At 34.4% G+C, this 19,272-nt stretch overlaps 1 protein-coding gene across 1 annotated transcript in view; it reads left to right on the plus strand.

The window, feature by feature from the left end:
* The window catches only part of LOC125173567 (sodium channel protein type 1 subunit alpha), a 130,487-nt gene that overhangs the window by 66,551 nt on the left and 44,664 nt on the right, over nucleotides 1-19,272 (plus strand). Inside the window, exons 8-17 of the mRNA XM_047872851.1 lie at nucleotides 2,802-2,865; nucleotides 3,366-3,507; nucleotides 4,157-4,363; nucleotides 6,072-6,356; nucleotides 7,330-7,677; nucleotides 8,957-9,086; nucleotides 9,898-10,136; nucleotides 11,486-11,659; nucleotides 12,659-13,015; nucleotides 14,363-14,845. Of these exons, the coding sequence (XP_047728807.1) occupies nucleotides 2,802-2,865; nucleotides 3,366-3,507; nucleotides 4,157-4,363; nucleotides 6,072-6,356; nucleotides 7,330-7,677; nucleotides 8,957-9,086; nucleotides 9,898-10,136; nucleotides 11,486-11,659; nucleotides 12,659-13,015; nucleotides 14,363-14,845 (2,429 nt within the window). The remainder of the gene's footprint in view (nucleotides 1-2,801; nucleotides 2,866-3,365; nucleotides 3,508-4,156; nucleotides 4,364-6,071; nucleotides 6,357-7,329; nucleotides 7,678-8,956; nucleotides 9,087-9,897; nucleotides 10,137-11,485; nucleotides 11,660-12,658; nucleotides 13,016-14,362; nucleotides 14,846-19,272) is intronic.

Genomic DNA, 19,272 nt, shown 5'->3' on the forward strand with positions numbered 1-19,272 from the left:
AAGTCTACTGCTGTCATCAACTCCCTGAAATCTGTTATTTTTTTCTCTTGGCTAAGATCAAGGAACTGACTATGAAGATGTCATTTAAGGTTTATTCTCTAGTGAATATGTACTTGGACTCCACTTCTCTTAGAGTCAAAGTAAAAGAAATCATAAATATCAGATTTATTTTCAGCTCTAAAAATCCATACTTATCATTTTGCCTAACGATAATCCATTTGTTGAATAGATTGTTTTAAGTCAAATGCAAATACAAATACATGGGAGAAGGGAAGGGGGAAAATAGTTTCAAACAGAGAGGGAGGCAAACCATAAGAGACTCTTAAATACAGACAACAAACTGAGGGCTGATGGGGGGACAGGGGAGAGGGGAAAATGTGTGATGGGCATTGAGGAGGGCACTTGTTGGGATGAGCACTGGGTGTTGTATGTAAGTGATGAATCACGGGATTCTACTCCCCAAACCAAGAGCACACTGTATATACACTGTATGTTAGCTAACTTGACAATAAATTATATTAAATATTTTGTATAAATAAATTAATTAATTAAATGCAAATACAAATAAAATGTTTGTCTTTGAAAGTAATAGAAAATTAAATTTATTAAAATTAAAGATAAATATTATGACTGAAAGTTGTATTTTCTTCAGATTAAGCTTCTAGATCATTGACTTTAATGGTTAAAACTTCATTTATAAATACCTGATATCAAGAATTCATCCAGAAACTCTCATATTTTTCACTTCATTTAATTTTAATTAAAAATTAAGGAATTCTGTCTAAATTTTCTTGTCGATGTTCAAAGAAGTAAGACATTGGAAATGAAAGTTATTTCCCATTATGTGGTTTTTGTATACCTTATAGAATTATGCATAGAACAAATTTCTCTGAAAATTTAACATCTAGGAAATATTTCTTTTTACAAAATCCAAAAATTTTTTTCTTAAAAAAATGATTATTTAAATGCCACGATCTCATCCTTTTTTTATAGCTGTGTAATATTTCCATTGTGTGTGTGTGCGTGTGTGTGTGTGTATACACACAACACATCTTCCTTATCCATTCATCTATTGATGGACACTTGGGCTGCTTCCATATCTTGGCTACTATAAATAATGCTTCAATAAGCATAGGGATGCATATATCTTTTCAAATTAGTGTTTTCACTTTCTTTGAGTATGTACTCAATAGTGCAATTAGAGGGTATTATGCTAAGTGAAATAAATCAGACTGAGGAAAACAAATACCATCTGATTTCACACATAAGTGAAATCTAAAAAAAAACAACAAAAACAATGACAAATTAATAAATAAACAAAAAGCATAAATACAGAGAATAAACTGATGGTTGCTAGAAGGGTAGGAGTGGCAGGTTGGGCAAAATGGGTGAAAGGGAGTGGGAGATATAGGCTTCCAATTTCGGAATGAATAATTCACAGAAATAAAAGTCACCACATAAGGAATACAGTCAATGATATCATAATAGCAATATATCAGGACAGAAGGTAGCTACACTTGTGAACACAGCATAGTGTATACACTTATGGAATCACTATGTTGTACATCTGAAACTAATGTAACATTGTCAACTATATTCGAATACATTTTTCAAATGATGATTTAATTCCTTACATTTCTCTTTTTGTCTTCCCTGTCCTTATTTATTCAATAAAATTTATTGATAGACTCCTGAGTCCCAACAATAGTAATATGGAAATAATCAGATTAAACTTTCTTTCAAGGAGTAATAATTTTTATAAACAAATAATTACAATATAGGACAATGAGTTTAAATAATATAAGTAGCTACATATTACTGGTAACACAGTGAGAGGAGTTCTTAATTTTGCCAATCTTTAGTGGGCAGGAAATAGAGAATATCAAGGAACAATTCACAGAAGTGACACTTCAACTGGATATTAAAAGAATCTAAAGAATTTGCCAGCAAAAGAAAGCTTTGAGATACTATAGTATTCACCTCTAGTAATTATTTTAGCTTTACTATTTAACATTATTTTTTGTTTCATTTCTTTTAGTAGCTGACCTGATTTATGCACCTTTACTGTAAGCAGAATATATCTGGAAGTTGATAGAATGCAAATCATAATCAGTTGTTAAACATTTATAAATAGTGTTTAAAAACATAGTAGAGAGAAAATATATAATCCCTTTGTTTTCAAATATGTGGCTATTTTGAAAAACAAAGGAATCTCTGTCATGCTTATCTATTTTTACAGAATGAAATTTTTGTTTTTCACGAGGGTAATAGAAAAAAACATTTGAGGGGCGCCTAGGTGGCGCAGTCAGTAAAGCATCCAACTTCAGCCAGGTCACGATCTCGCAGTCCGTGAGTTCGAACCCCGCGTCAGGCTCTGGGCTGATGGCTCGGAGCCTGGAGCCTGTTTCCGATTCTGTGTCTCCCTCTCTCTCTGCCCCTCCCCCGTTCATGTTCTGTCTCTCTCTGTCCCAAAAATAAATTAAAAACGTTGAAAAAAAAATTTAAAAAAAAAAGAGAAAAAAAACATTTGATGCTTTTTAAATTTTTAGGTTAGCACCTAAATTATCGCTAATTTTATACTCATAAAGAACAAATGCTTTCTTCTCTTAAGTAATCATTCCCCTTACTATAATATCTAGTATTTTGAGGGAGAAATGAAATGGCAAATCCCAATGTCTTTCAGGGAATTATATAACATATTTTAAATCATTCTATGAATCCTAAAAGTTGGGGCCTCATCTTGCTTTCATTTTGCAGTGTAATGCAAATACTCATCATATGACTTACTTTTTCCTAAACAGGGTATCATTATTTTCTGGAGGGTCTTTTGGATGCCCTACTATGTGGAAACAGCTCTGATGCAGGGTAAGCCAATAATCTGTGTGTGTTTGTGTATGTGTGTATACTTTATTAATACTTATTTGCTATAATTCAGGCTACCTCTAAGGTGAGGGATTATTTAAAGGTTAGGCAAGTTTTTACGTTTCATAAAACAAGGAATAATACTTTTGCTTTAATGCTGTGTCCCTTAGATGAGTATATGTGAACTAGCAGATGACTCTAGAGGCTACCCAGTAGAGAAAATGAACTAGAATATGTTAAAATGCTAATTACCAACAGAAAGTAGTTTTGTAAAATATTATTTAAAATGCTAGGTAATATTTTAATGATAACATCAAGTGGCTAGTAAAATTATGTTGTCAGAAGTTGGGAAATGTGTATTATTTATCATGCTCTATCTCTTGTGATAACTTCTATCCCTTGAAACAGCCAATTTTCCTGGCTAGACAATGTTATAAGTATAGCATGCTATCAGAATAAAAAGACAACAGAACTTCGTATACTTTCTTTTGTCCCATTTATAGCCAATGTCCAGAAGGATATATGTGTGTGAAAGCTGGTAGAAATCCTAATTATGGCTACACAAGCTTTGATACCTTCAGCTGGGCTTTTTTGTCTCTGTTTCGACTGATGACTCAGGACTTCTGGGAAAATCTTTATCAACTGGTGAGAACCTGAAGAGATACATACTGCATTTAAGTAGAAACATATAAGAAAAACACCTTAGTGCTGACTTCCAAGTCACAGCATAATATAGCAGAAGGAACAGAACTTGAAATTGGGAGATTTGAATTTCTTTATCCTATTGATTATAACACATTAAGCATAGTGATGACAGGATAGCAATTCCCTCTCGTTTCCCTTTGGCTCAAAACTTATTTTCCACCATTTCCAGACACAGGTCCTCTCAAACAGAAGGCACACCTTCCCCTCAGCTCCATCTGCCCACTCAAATATTATTCCTCAGGTGGCAGGTGATGAAAATCAATAAGCAGATATAGAAAGATAACTTTGATGTCTTCCTTGACTTTTATCACAGGCTCAGCTCTTTGATGGAATCTCTATGGTATTTCGTTTGATTCCATTTTATTCCTGGTGCATCCAAGAATTCCCTCCAGGAGATCTGAATGTAAATGCATGAGTTAGAGGAGAAGGAAAAGGATGAGGTTAAAGAAACAGTCAAGGAGGCAGAAGGGGGTGTGACCATCATAATTATTATTTATGTCAAGGGTCCTACATGACATACAAGTAAAAGTTAAAGCCACTAGTCAGTGAAATAATACTGAAAAAATAATTCTAATGTTTTTATTTTCAGACATTACGTGCTGCTGGAAAAACATACATGATATTTTTTGTGCTGGTCATTTTCTTGGGCTCATTCTATCTGATAAATTTGATCCTGGCTGTGGTGGCCATGGCCTATGAGGAACAGAATCAGGCCACCTTGGAAGAGGCAGAACAGAAAGAGGCTGAATTTCAGCAGATGCTTGAGCAGCTTAAAAAGCAACAGGAGGCAGCTCAGGTAAATTCATCAAAATCAAATATGTCCTGTCTCATGGTACAATTCTTTTTTATTGTTTTGGTTGTTGCAAAAACACTGGAGAGAAAGTGAGAGACAGATAACTGACTCTACTTAAGAGAAACTGGTAATGATGGCAGATTAGTAATAATTTCTACATTTTGATCATCTATAGATCATTTAGTTTCATTCTTTTTCTAAGATGTCTGCAATATTGACCACAGTGGAACCCTCTCATGCTATTTTAATGTTTTAAGATTTTTAAAAGGGAAAATGTGATTCTGAGTCTTCTCGAGGAAAAAACACTGAATGGGTATAGGAGAAAATCCTAAGAAGTCATCTTTTCTTGGGAAAAAAAATGTGTTGGTTATTATATATAAAGATGTTCATCTGGCTCTTAAAAGATAATCTAGTCTTTTCTTTAACCAAAAATATATTGTTTTTAATGTGGCTTAATTGCCTTGTATAATAAATGAGGAAGTGATGAAATAATATAATGTTCTATGACAAAGCAACATTCAGTAGGCATATGAAAGTCACCAATTTTATGGAGACCAGGTGATCTAAGGATTTCTTGTTCTTATAGAGAGGTGTTGATACTCATTGTATAATGAAATGCCTGTGCTATCACTTCTATATTCTCTCATGCTTTTCATTTAACATACAAGCTCATTGATTTTACTTTAGAATAAAGCTGTTTGGGAAATATTAATTTATTTGCAAGAGTCCTTGTATTGAGGGCACTCTGGGAACAAAGGTAATATCAAAACGTACTGACTGAGCACCAGTATAAGCTATGATCAAAAGCATTGTTTTCATTCCATGCCCACGTATCCAGCAAGAACCGGTGCTGAGTGAAAGAAGCTGGGGTTGGTATTTGGAGAACTAAATGTCTTGGCTTGTTTAGTGGAAAATGTTGACTGTCTTTTCTCCAGTGTTCTGGTTAGAAGATTATGGGGCGCCTGGGTGGCGCAGTCGGTTAAGCGTCCGACTTCAGCCAGGTTACGATCTCGCGGTCCGTGAGTTCGAGCCCCGCGTCAGGCTCTGGGCTAATGGCTCGGAGCCTGGAGCCTGTTTCGGATTCTGTGTCTCCCTCTCTCTGACCCTCCCCCGTTCATGCTCTGTCTCTCTCTGTCCCAAAAATAAATAAAAACATTGAAAAAAAATTTAAAAAAATATATTTAAAGAAGATTATGGGGGGGAGGGCAAGAAAGGGATTTTACCACCTTCATTGATAATATTTTGATAACGCAACTTCAATAACTGGGGAGAGGACCTCAGCTCTTTATCTCATTCCTACTCCCTTTGGGTATGAGCTCAGGTAAGTCAATAACTTTTCTTCCATGCCACAGTTTCTTTTTCAGAGAAGACAGTGCTAATTAAATACCAATTTTTAGAGTAATTCAAATCCCAAAAAGTAATATGAGTTTATGTTCTTATCGATGCCTGATTGGTCCTTTTGAATATGTGGCCTGTACAGCATAATATAAACATAGTAAATGTTAACAGAGATAAAACCACGTTAACCCTGAAAGCCTTCGTTAGATAGAAAGGGGGAAAAGTCCCATTTATTACTTGCAGACAGAGCTGCTTCTACGGAAGATCAGCTTCAGCAGGTTAAATGTGTTTTTTAAATGTTATGCAAACACTTGAGCTTAAGAAGATAAAGTCTTCTCTAATGCCATACTAAAATCATTTCTCCTTAATGTAGCAGGCAGCAGCTGTAACTGCCTCAGAGCATTCCAGAGAACCTAGCGCCGCAGGTGGGCTCTCCGACAGCTCATCTGAAGCCTCCAAGTTGAGTTCCAAGAGTGCTAAGGAAAGAAGAAATCGGAGAAAGAAAAGAAAACAGAAAGAGCAGTCTGGTGGGGAAGAGAAAGATGAGGATGAATTCCATAAATCTGAGTCTGAAGACAGCATCAGAAGGAAAGGGTTTCGCTTCTCCATCGAAGGGAATCGATTGACATATGAAAAGAGGTACTCCTCCCCACACCAGGTACGGCACTGCTGAGTTCATTGATGCATGACTGAAAATCAGAACACTGAAGAGGGGGAGAATTAAACCAGATTCATGAATTGTCATCAACTGAATTGACTGCCATGTTTCTTATATTTAAATCTACCCTTTCTTTAGATAGCTATGAGAAAATTTTACTCCACATATATGTAAGTCTGCAGCTTTGTGTAGTTGGGATAACACTGGGTTGAAATTCAGAAGACTGGATTCTCCTCCTGATACTATCTGCTGATACCTGTTGAAGCTAATGACATTTAATCTTTCTGTTCCTTGACCTTTTTAATGAAAAAAAAAATTTGGATGTAGGGCTAGCTGATCAGTACTTTTTTTGGTTATTTTATGTTGCCTTTTCCCCCTAGCTGATCAGTACTTTTTTTGGTTATTTTATGTTGCCTTTATGCTTCTTTATAAACCAGCATTCGTGCTTCTGAAAACTTCAGTTGTGATATGCTTTATGAAAAAGCACATGACTCTGAATTTCAGAAGTCTGTGCTTTATAGATGAAATAGGGGTAATAATTAATTTAAAGTGATTTTAGATAGATGCGCTAAAACAATTTGTGAAAAATGTTGGCATTCCTTGAAGGAAAAAGCAATAAGACCAAATGTGGCCTTGTGAAGGTCACGCTGCCAATGTTTATTGAATGTTTATGGTGTCCAAAGTAATGTGCTAAGGATGTTTGCTTTTGAACTTGAAAATGTTGGTTCAGGGTTTGAGTTTTCTTCAGTGTCTTTAAATTGTGATCCTTCTCCCCATTCATAATCTCAAGGTCTAGAAATTTCTTATAAAACCAACTTAATTTGAGCACATAAAATGAGAATGTTAATGAAAAGGAACAAATCACATCCTGTTATGAATACTGAATCTCCTTCAACTTAATTTTGCAAAATAAAAGCACATTCCAAGTGTCTATATTAATATGCTTGTACTTTTTTTGGTTTCAAACTTCTAGTCTTTGTTGAGCATCCGTGGCTCCCTATTTTCCCCAAGGCGAAATAGCAGAACAAGCCTTTTCAGCTTTAGAGGGCGAGCAAAGGATGTGGGATCAGAGAATGACTTTGCTGATGATGAGCACAGCACCTTTGAGGATAATGAGAGCCGGAGAGACTCCTTGTTTGTGCCCCGACGACATGGAGAGCGGCGCAACAGTAACCTGAGTCAGACCAGTAGGTCTTCCCGGATGCTGGCAGTGTTTCCAGTGAATGGGAAGATGCACAGCACTGTGGATTGCAATGGTGTGGTTTCCTTGGTTGGTGGACCTTCAGTTCCTACATCGCCTGTTGGACAGCTTCTGCCAGAGGTGATAATAGATAAGCCAGCTACTGATGACAATGTAAGGAAGTTTTAAATAGTTCAGGCATGGCTGGCCCATTATTGCTGCACCAGCCAGTGTTTCTACAGAATGGAACCTTTGAGAATGATTCCTGGTTGGTCAAGCTGTGAATGCACCTGCATCTTGTAATATCTTTAATAGACTAACCAACTAAAACTTAAGGCCTCAACACTCTTGCATAACACCGAATGCATTTAATTATTAAATTTGCTAAGAATAACTTAGGCACAATCATAAATTACTGCCTCCAGTTGGAGGATTTGCTATATACCCATGCTGAGATTAGATAGCAGGCCATCCTCTAAAGTTTGGTATAAAAGTAAATGAATGATTCCTATGTTTAAGTATAAAGGGTGTATAATAAATCTTTCCAACAGATTCTTCAATATAGCTCTGCCTTATTTTAGAAGATTTTGAAGAACACTGTGCCTCAATAGATAGCTTCATTGTTATCTTGAAGTTTCTACTATTCACATTTGTCTTTCTAAAAAATAAATGCTGATATAAGTCTTCTCAAAATGAATCTAAATGATGAGACACAAATTGTTAATACAGATAAAAGAATTGTCTGTGTACAAACGTATGTTATGTTTTTGTGAATGTATACAGGATGAGGAATTTCTAAACACATGCTGCCTCTTATTAGACTGTGAAACCACTTGGAAATATATCAGCATGATGAGGCATGACTAAGTCAGAGTTAGATGACTTATTGCTTTGGTACCCTGGATGAAACTGTTGTCCATGCAGCATGTGTGACTTTTTTAACATACAGTTTGTGTTGTCAATGACCATCTATGTCTTGTGTACAGGTAATGAGATGGCAGCTACATGTGTTGCAATCGTTTGTATTTCTTTAAGAATAAATGGCTACCTTCTCAACATAAAATGCCTGATCATTTATATGACTTTTCAAGTTATTAGTTTTTTACTAGTAGTTCAGAACTGGTGCTAACTGTTAAATATGGCTCTCAATAGATTTATTAACTGTATCAAAATTGCATCATGTCTCATAAAATTATGAAATTAGAGGGTTAAAAAACTCAGTTTTTGCTGTATGACTGAATGGTTGACAGTTTGGATATTCCAGGTTAATGATACAATAAGTCAGCAATATCTGCCATCACCAACTAAATATGAAAGTGCATGATGCATGTGTTTCATGAAATTCACTGTGTCACATCTGGTTATTTGCTTATCATATTGCTCAAGTTAATCATTTAATACATTAGAATTTTCTTTATAGGGAACAACCACCGAAACTGAGATGAGGAAGAGGTCAAGTTCTTTCCATGTTTCCATGGACTTTCTAGAAGATCCTTCCCAAAGGCAAAGAGCAATGAGTATAGCCAGCATTTTAACAAATACAGTAGAAGGTTTGTTACCCATCCCATTATCGTTCAATTATTTTCAGTAAACTTATATTTTCTCACTTGAAACAAATATCTCTATTTGTAAATTGGAAACAGTATGTTAGAAAGAGAATATAATAGGTATTATTTAAGATTTATTATTTGTTACACCTGCTCATATATTCTTGGAACTTTAAAAACGTTACTTAAATGCAATGATATTAGAAATCTAAAGAATGTTTTCCAGTGTGATAATTCTTTGAAAATGTGGAATAAAGCATTTGTTAGAGGTTCCTAATCTTATTAGTCACAGTGACCCTCTCTTTTGTTCCATTAGGCTTAGGACTTCAACATAGTATCCAAAATACTCTCAAGATTGGAGGAGAGGAGCAGGTCATTTCACAGAACAAAAACAAATTTAAAAGATGATTCTTGGCTCATATCAAACCCTACCCTGTCTCTTATAGACTTAGGATGACAGCTTAGCCAGACATTAACATAGGATTACACACAGTATCTACATTTCTGCAACTCATTTTCCTATGGAAAAACTTCATTTAAAAGACCATTCACTTCAGGCCAATCATTGAGCCATGTTGTCAATACATACAAGAAAAAAACTATTCTTTGCTCCCTCTGCCCTATGTGTATGTCTGAAAAAATATCTTCAGGGGTCTAAAGAATAAATGCGATAGTATTTTTAGATACAAATGAGGCTGACTCTGTACCAAATGAAAATGTGTGGATTACTGAAAAAGAAGACTTGTGGATCTGAAATAAATATATGTATCTATTAAATATATCTTTTGGTGGTTCTTTTTTTTTTTTAATCTAGAACTTGAAGAATCCAGACAGAAATGCCCACCCTGTTGGTATAAATTTTCCAACATATTCTTAATCTGGGACTGTTCACCATATTGGTTAAAGGTGAAACATATTGTCAACCTGGTCGTGATGGACCCATTTGTTGACCTGGCCATCACCATCTGTATTGTCTTAAATACTCTTTTCATGGCCATGGAGCATTATCCAATGACGGAACATTTCAATAATGTGCTTACAGTAGGAAACTTGGTAAGCATATTGGAAGGTAAATGTGTTCAATCTTCAAATTTTCTGTTTGAGAAACTGTTTCCATTTATAGCTTAACACAGTCTTTTCACCACCTTCTTACCTCCTGGCTCCCAAAAGATTGGAATTATAGCTAGCTGGCTATACCTTAACTTTTGCCAACAATAAATAGCCCTTAATGTCAAAGCAAAAGCTAAGAAAGAGAGCAATATATAGGCCTATAGTACTACTTGGAAACTCAATATTGATATTTATAATTTTTCAAGATACAGAAGCAATTTAAGGGCACACCTCTTGAAAAGACATTATCACAGTTTCCCTAGCTGTAGAAGACTAAAAACAAAAAAAGTAGATCTTTCCATTTTGCTTAGTCATCATCATCAGTATAAGCAAAAATTTAACATCTCAAAAATGTCTTTAGCTTTTCCACCTCCAGCAGCTAGGTAGGACATGTATTGTTTTATCCATCCATTCTATATCAAAACCATCAAATATTGAAAACCTCTAGTATATTTTGTGTATTATATGATTAGCAAGGCCATTTTTGGTAAAGGTTGCCACTTAATTCTTTCTCCTCTGTGCTTAAAAAACATTAATTATTAAAGTGTTTGTCAGTTGACTCAATTTAGGAATATTAGCTTTTATTTGATGAAAGAAAACAGACTTTAAAGTAATGTATGTATTTTTCATAACATTTGTTTTGAGGTATAAGATTTTTGATGGTAAAAAGCAAGACATGTAAAGCATCCTGAGTTGTAATATTTATATTTTTAAAGGTCTGCTTTTTATATTATGGAAGTAAATTTATTTTTTTCACGTGCATAACAAATTGATAATATAACACATGTATTATAGTAATAAATGTACATGTATAATAATGATCTGATTTGAGGGAAGGGGAATATGCTTATAGACAATTAAAAGTGATCATGGGCAAGATCTTGTCAGTACCTGTGTTGTATAAAGTCTGGAGGGACAGACAGTTTGATGGGACAGAAGGAATACTAGTTCAAAATAAATTTGCATTCCAGTCCAATTTTTGGCATTTTCTAGTTGTGTGATATCTGAGAAACCATTGCACCCATGTAAAGACCTGTTTCCTCACCGGTAAAGTGATATTTATATTGCCTGCCTTAGCCACGTCCATGGCTAACAATAAATTTCTGTAACGATAAAATGAAATAAAGTATATAAGAGCCTTTTTATCAGCTATACATTACTACACAAATGTGAGCTCATAATAGAATCGTTATGGGGAAAGTAGCATTAACATTTTGTTCTGCTATCAAATACTATGTCATTCTACTTTATCATTATCTGATGGAATTAGAGTAACTTTGTTTTGATCTTAGGTTTTCACTGGGATCTTTACAGCAGAAATGTTTCTGAAAATTATTGCCATGGATCCTTACTATTATTTCCAAGAAGGCTGGAATATCTTTGATGGTTTTATTGTGACACTTAGCCTGGTAGAACTCGGCCTTGCCAATGTGGAAGGATTATCAGTTCTCCGTTCATTCCGACTGGTAAAAAATAAACAAAACAGCAACAAAAACTAAACCTGTCCAACAATCAGAGCTCGTATATAGTACTGTCATAGGTTTTACTACACAACTATTAACATTTTAAATCTTTGTGTACATTTGCATCATCAAAACTATCCCTAAATGGAAAAAAAAAAAAATTATCTCCGTGTGTTTAGAAAAACCTTTATTTAAAAAAAAAAAGTACAGTCATGTAAAGTTTAATATATTACTCAGTTGCAATTGTGACTAATTATCATTTCTAGAGATGACTACAGTTAATATTTCTGGATCTAAGAAAATACTTGTAATGAAATATATCACATTTTAATAGTCACTTAAAAATATAAACAGCCCTTTGTAGTGGTAAATAGTGATCAGACACAGTTGGGCATGCAGAAAATTCCTAATTCTACCTCTGGATAATATGCTTCTTCTCTAAATGAGAGGAAAAAAATCTGTAGGATTACTTAACATGCTCATTGGTTTACATATATGTCCCTGCAAATCAGGGGAAGAATTATAGGTATGGGAAATACTCCAAATTTTTAAATGCAGGCACAGCTATGTCAGTACCCTAAAGGAGCATTAATGAATAATAAACATTTTTCTCCACCTATAGCAGGACCTCAGTATGATGTTGTTTTGCATTCGATTGGCAAAATGAATATCTTTTCAACAGAGATTATTGTGAATCAGATGTTAATATTAGTGTTGGGCCTGGTATGCCTTAGAACCACATTCACAAAACAAATTATGGACAGTTGGCCCCAAGTGATCTTCAGAAATTGACTCTTAGGGAAGGTGATCTACATGGTTAAAATATGGAAGAACTAAATTCTTCCTAGAAGGTCCAAAAATTAACAATGAGCCTGAGAAGTTTCAAGGGCAGGGCAGATGTAAGAGATTCTATATTAATCATCATTTCTTGGTAAACCTCAGTATATGCAATGCTTTTAAAGATCATAATAATAATTATATAATTTTTTTTTTATTTTCCAGCTCCGAGTTTTCAAGTTGGCAAAATCTTGGCCAACATTAAATATGCTAATAAAGATCATTGGCAACTCAGTGGGGGCTCTGGGTAACCTCACCTTGGTGTTGGCCATCATCGTCTTCATTTTTGCTGTGGTTGGCATGCAGCTCTTTGGTAAAAGCTACAAAGATTGTGTCTGCAAGATCTCCACCAACTGTCAGCTTCCACGCTGGCACATGAATGACTTTTTCCACTCCTTTCTAATAGTGTTCCGTGTGCTCTGTGGAGAGTGGATAGAAACCATGTGGGACTGTATGGAGGTTGCTGGTCAAGCCATGTGCCTTACTGTCTTCATGATGGTTATGGTTATTGGAAACCTGGTGGTATGTACCCATTTAAGATATATATTTCAGAAATAGATTAAGAGCATAATAGGATAGTGACCATTTTGCCCAATCAAAAACTATGACTAATAATTTGTAAAGTCTCTTGCCTTGGAGATAAATATAGATGTATAGATATAGATATGGATATAGATATAGATATAGATATAGATATAGATATAGATATAGATATAGATAGATATGTCTCACTTTCACAACACAGTAATATAGCAGTGACCCTATAGTTTTTATATTCGAATCCACTTTGTCAATCATTTCATCACATTTGTTATATGAATTTTAATAGAGTATCATATTGAAGACATGCCTAGAAGGATATATTGGGAACATTTTTCAAATTCAGAGAAGAGGGAGAAATCTGAAAAAAATTTTTAAAGAAAGCCTAATGTTACTTGCCAGTATAGGACTAAAGAGTGGAGTCTTTAAGTGTTCATAGTGATTTTACCATTTCCTTGCCCCTTCGTGGCATATACCGTTCAATCACTCTATGTCATATGGCAGATGCATTAGCCAACCTAGGTTAATCAATTCTCTAGTGGTGCTAGGTCAAAATAAGGATTGGCTAATGATGCCTGAGATTCCCCAAATGGAATAACTGATCAATTCTTCTCTCTCTTTAAGTTTGAAACGTTAATTACTCTTTAAGGTATAGAAAATTTTAATATATTCCGAAAGATAGATAGATAGATAGATAGATGCATAGATAGATAGATAAAGTATATATATATATATATATATAAAGTATCAGTCTTATGGAAGCATTGGAAATTATTTATAAATGGTTCTTCTAATTAATCAATAGTGGAGCATGAGAAATAATGGGTTAAGAAAATAAGTGTCAATACCTGTGTTAAGATACTTATTCTCATTCTGGATCATAATGATTATTTTTTTAATTAATATCTAACTCAATATCTCTGTTTATCATAAGGGAAACTATAGAATGTATTTCAGTGTATAATTGCAAACACTAATGATTTTTAAGGTTAGAACTTGTGCATAGTACATATATCAATCTGTTTTCTTATAATCATACAAGTTTAAACATAGCTAAACCTTAGGTTAACTCATTCATCATCTTTGTTCTATATGTGGGAGAATGTGAGACCAATAGAAATCATGTCTTTGCCCAAGGATGTAGAGTGTAGTAGCTACTGAGCCAGATCACAAATTCAGATTACCCAACTTCTAATCACTATTCTATGGTGCTTCTTTCTAATCTAGCTGTTAGAATTTACAGTTTCCTCTACACTTAGAGGAATAAGTGATCACAATCTGCTCTTTACATTGGGGTGAAATTATAATCATGTTTGTGTTATTTTTAAGGTCCTGAACCTCTTTCTGGCCTTGCTTCTGAGCTCATTTAGTGCAGACAATCTTGCAGCCACAGATGATGATAATGAAATGAACAACCTCCAAATAGCTGTGGACAGGATGCACAAAGGAGTAGCTTATGTGAAGAGAAAAATATATGAATTTATTCAACAATCGTTTGTCAGAAAACAAAAGATTCTAGATGAAATTAAACCACTTGATGATCTAAACAATAAGAAAGACAGTTGTATGTCCAATCATACAACAGAAATTGGAAAAGATCTGGACTATATTAAAGATGTGAATGGAACCACAAGTGGAATAGGAACCGGCAGCAGTGTTGAAAAATACATTATTGATGAAAGCGATTACATGTCATTCATAAACAATCCCAGTCTTACCGTGACTGTACCAATTGCTGTAGGAGAGTCTGACTTTGAAAATTTAAACACAGAGGACTTCAGTAGTGAATCAGATCTGGAAGAAAGCAAAGAGGTAAGATTTTATACGTGTGGGTAGGTATAAATGTATATGTACATGCGTGTATTATTGCCTGTATGTAAATATATACTTGTATATTATTGCCTTGGGTAAATCATATTTGTGTAATGAGATGAGGAGAGAAAGAGTGCAGAGATAGAATGGTGGGTAGATCCTCATTTCATCTCACATGTCCATGGAAATGGATTCAGGAAAAAAAAAATGATAGCTCATTTTTGTAAAACATTGTGTAGTTTTTTTCAGGATTTTAATTTGAGTAGTATCTCAGTTTCATTAAATATTTGGCTTTTGCTAAGAACCAATGGAAGCTGATTTCTTTTAATGATCTTTATTTTTGTAAAATTGGTTCTAAGGTACTGTTAAATTTGGCAGTATTTTTTCCAGTCTGATTTTTTTTGGCTTGAATCTTTAGGTTTACATTTAATATTTAATGAAGACTAATAGCTATTACATGCTATCTGTTGAATTAAGAAAGAAAGTTTAGGGGCGCCTGGGTGGCGCAGTCGGTTAAGTGTCCGACTTCAGCCAGGTCACGATCTCGCGGTCTGTGAGTTCGAGCCCCACGTCAGGCTCTGGGCTGATGGCTCGGAGCCTGTTTCCTGTTTCCGATTCTGTGTCTCCCTCTCTCTCTGCCCCTCCCCCGTTCATGCTCTGTCTCTCTCTGTCCCAAAAATAAATAAAAAACGTTGAAAAAAAATTAAAAAAAAAAAAAAGAAAGTTTAAGGGGCAGCTGGGAGCTGGGTGGCTCAGTTGGTTAAGCGGCCGACTTCGGCTCAGGTCATGATTTTGCGGTTCGTGAGTTCGAGCCCAGCGTAGGGCTCTGTGCTGACAGCTCAGAGCCTGGAGCCTGTTTCAGATTCTGTGTCTCCCTCTCTCTGACCCTCCCCCATTCATGCTCTGTCTCTCTCTGTCTCAAAAAAAATAAATAAATAAACGTTAAGAAAAAAAGAAAGAAACTTTAGGAAAAAATGAAACTTTTATTATAAAGACCATCCATAACAAATAATTTTGCTGCAAAAATTTTACATTATTTATACTGTTTTTGTTTGTATTGTTCAGAACTAGTTCACAGAAAAACTGATCTTTTTATAAAAAAGTGACTATCCACTGAACCACTGGAGGCAGTTCTATTTCTGCATACTCTGTGTCATTTTATATCTTGGATTATCGTTGCATTAATTGAAAATTTAAATGTAAGGGTAGTAGAAACTTTAGAGATAATTTAATACAGTATTTCTCAAATTTAAGTCATGATCCAGTAGGAACTGATAAAAGTTTATTGTACCAGTAATTTTTTTAACTGTAATTAAACAGAATAGATGATACCATTGCACATTGCGTGTTTTAGGAAATCTGATAAATTAAGCTTTTGCTGCCTATACTAAACTTAAATGCACTGCTTTTCTAATCAAAGTGCAAGCATTAGGTCCATGGCTGTAGTGCCTAAAGTTCAGAATTCTTAAACTGTTTTAGCTCTTTGAAATCAGTTGATGGGGGGTAGGAGGGAGGGGAGGGTGGGTGATGGGTATTGAGGAGGGCACCTTTCAGGATGAGCACTGGGTGTTGTATGGAAACCAATTTGACAATAAATTTCATATTAAAAAAAAGAAAAGAAAAAAACGAACAAATTATAGGCTGGAAAATTAGTGTTGTTGATTCCCCTTGAATGTGTGAAAGTGAATCAGAGAAATTGATGACATTAATAAAAATGATAACAGTAAATTAGTTTAAACTAAATGTAAATAATTGTTAAGCTGAGACCTGAATGAACCTTAGACAGAGAGGGACTTAGTTTAAACCCCATTTATTCTTATTTTATTAATAATCATTTTAATTGAATTAATTGTATTATTAATGATCAGAGTATTTAACATATAATGCTCACTACTAGAGTCTGTCTTCATTTCGCTGTATTTTTAGAAAATAGCAAATTCATTAGTGCCTGGTTTGGCCCAGCCTTTGGGGGACCCTGGACTTTTGAATATAGTGATATAATCAAGCTTCATTCAGAAAGGGAATAAGGCTCAGGCTGCCACATGGGGTTTTGGATAATTTGGGAAATAGTCTTTAAGAGCCTTTTTAAATTACTTGGATTGCATTCTTTTTTATTATAAAAACAATTCATTTCCATTGTAAAGAATTTGAGAATGACAAATATATAAAGAAGAAAATTAAAACAATAAATGAATAAACATTAAAAAAAATGTTTAATGAAAGCAGTGGGCATGAAAACTGCTGGACCCCAGGTAGAATGGATGGCTTCTTTTTTTGGTTTCCAGAGACAGAAGGCACAGAGTTTATGCAATGAACAACTCATGTTCAAGGCTTACACATATTACAAAGTATTGTAAGATTTTGTTATAACTACTTACATGCATTCTTGTCTCTCTATATTTGTGACATGTTTGAACATGTTTGGCACAAAGCAGGCACTCAGATTAAACTTTTCCATCTCTTTCCAACTCTTTTTAATGGAACCATTTTGAAGGATTCTCATTATCACACTTGCTCTGATGAAAGCACACCTGAAAATACAGTTTTATTTCCCATGATCCAGACGCCATTTTTCTCTTGATTCAATCTAATGCTGTATTAGGTCCCATCGCTTTTATTTTATCAGACATTTGCCTTGTCAATTTATATTGGGCTTCTAGGAAAGTAATTTTCCCTCATCCTTTTCACAAGAATTGCTATTGAAACACAGTTATATATCATCCAGCTGAATATTTATATTAAATACTGAACCTTCTATTCATCCCCATTACATTTCAGTTTATTTCATTCATTTTTCAACAGGATTTCTGTAAATATTCTTTTATAAATTACCACATCGTCACAAAGTTCCTGGCACTTGCCTTCACCATTTGTTTTTTTCTTCTTGGTCATAAATAAACTCAATTAAAATTATTTTTCTTCATTCTTCCTTAGTCTTATGCTGTATTCTCTTCAAAGGAAGGCACAATTTAGAAGATGTTCTTTTGGTGGAATTAAACTGATAGCAGATGCCTCAAAAGATGAAGTTTCTTTACTCTAAATTAGGAATGCAGTCTATACTGTATTAAAGTAACCTTATCATTTTGGTTCTTTCTGTTTTAGTCTTTGTTCTTTTGCCTACCTTCACTTACTCACCAGTTACCATGTGCCAGGGAGTGTACTAGTAATGGAGGATACAAACGAGCCGTAGTTTTGCATATGTGCATAGTAATTATAATATTATATGGCAATTATCATATATACCTATATGCAAATACATATATACATATGTACACACATATATAGTTGACCCTCGAACCACATGGTTTGAACTGCATGGGCCCATTTGCACACTGATTTTTTTTTTTTACAAATACAGTACAGTACGATAAATGTATTTTCTCCTCCTTATGATTATCTAATAATATTTTCTTTTCTCTAGCCTTATTATAAGAATACAGTATGTAATATATATACAAAATATGTGATAATCAACTGTTTATGTTATCAGTAAGGCTTATGGTCACAGTAGGCTATTAATGGTTAAGTTTTGGAGGAGCCAAAAGTTATATGCAGATTTTCAACTGCACAGGAGATCAGCCCCCTTAACCCCTGCATTGTTCAAGGGTCAACTGTATATATATTTGGATTTTAGAAAGATGACTTTCAACCTTTAAATATGAATTTCCATGTTGGGAAATACCTTACTGACTCAAAATGTTACTGGCCATGGTCTCTGTTACCTGTTCCATTTGAATATGTTAATGTTTCCTTTCTTTAATTTCAATAATGAGCCTTATCTACAATGGATCATGATTGAAATTCTATTAATGGCATGAGTTAAAATTACAAATGCCCATTGTTTATTACCATTTTCTAAGCACTGGTCTGTAGACATGTGAGGCCCACAATTATAAAGGTGTTGGTAATTGATTATGCTCTAGAGCCAGACACTGTGTTGTATAATTCCATTTTAGCCACATACCATGTGACCTTACCCGACTATCTAATCCTCAATTTTCTTATCTCAAAAATGAGGATAATATCATCTACTTCCTGCTTTCTGTGGACTATTAAATGAGGCTATAAATGCGAAGCAGTTAGCATAATGCCTGACAAATTGTAAGTATTCAATAAACTGTCATTATTATTATTACCAGTAACATTCCCATCTGCTCCCAGTATTTTCTTGTAAGAAGTACTAGTAGCATACTCCACTGTTAGTCCTTTTGTATTGTTTGCTTTCTGCCCTCAGTAATAAATTTCTTTACGTGTTTATCTGGGGAAAGTGATAGATTTTGTATTATCTGTTTAATTTTTAAATTTCTCATTAAATTCTTGATATGGTAGACTCCTTAAAAAATGTAAGAAACCTTTTTTCTAAAGAGCATTCCAGTCAGAAAAAATAAATATACAGAAACCTAGAGACATGAACCAACAGGATGTGT

Source organism: Prionailurus viverrinus, chromosome C1, assembly GCF_022837055.1.
Source record: "Prionailurus viverrinus isolate Anna chromosome C1, UM_Priviv_1.0, whole genome shotgun sequence".
In the NCBI taxonomy this organism is placed as follows: Eukaryota; Metazoa; Chordata; class Mammalia; order Carnivora; family Felidae; genus Prionailurus; species Prionailurus viverrinus.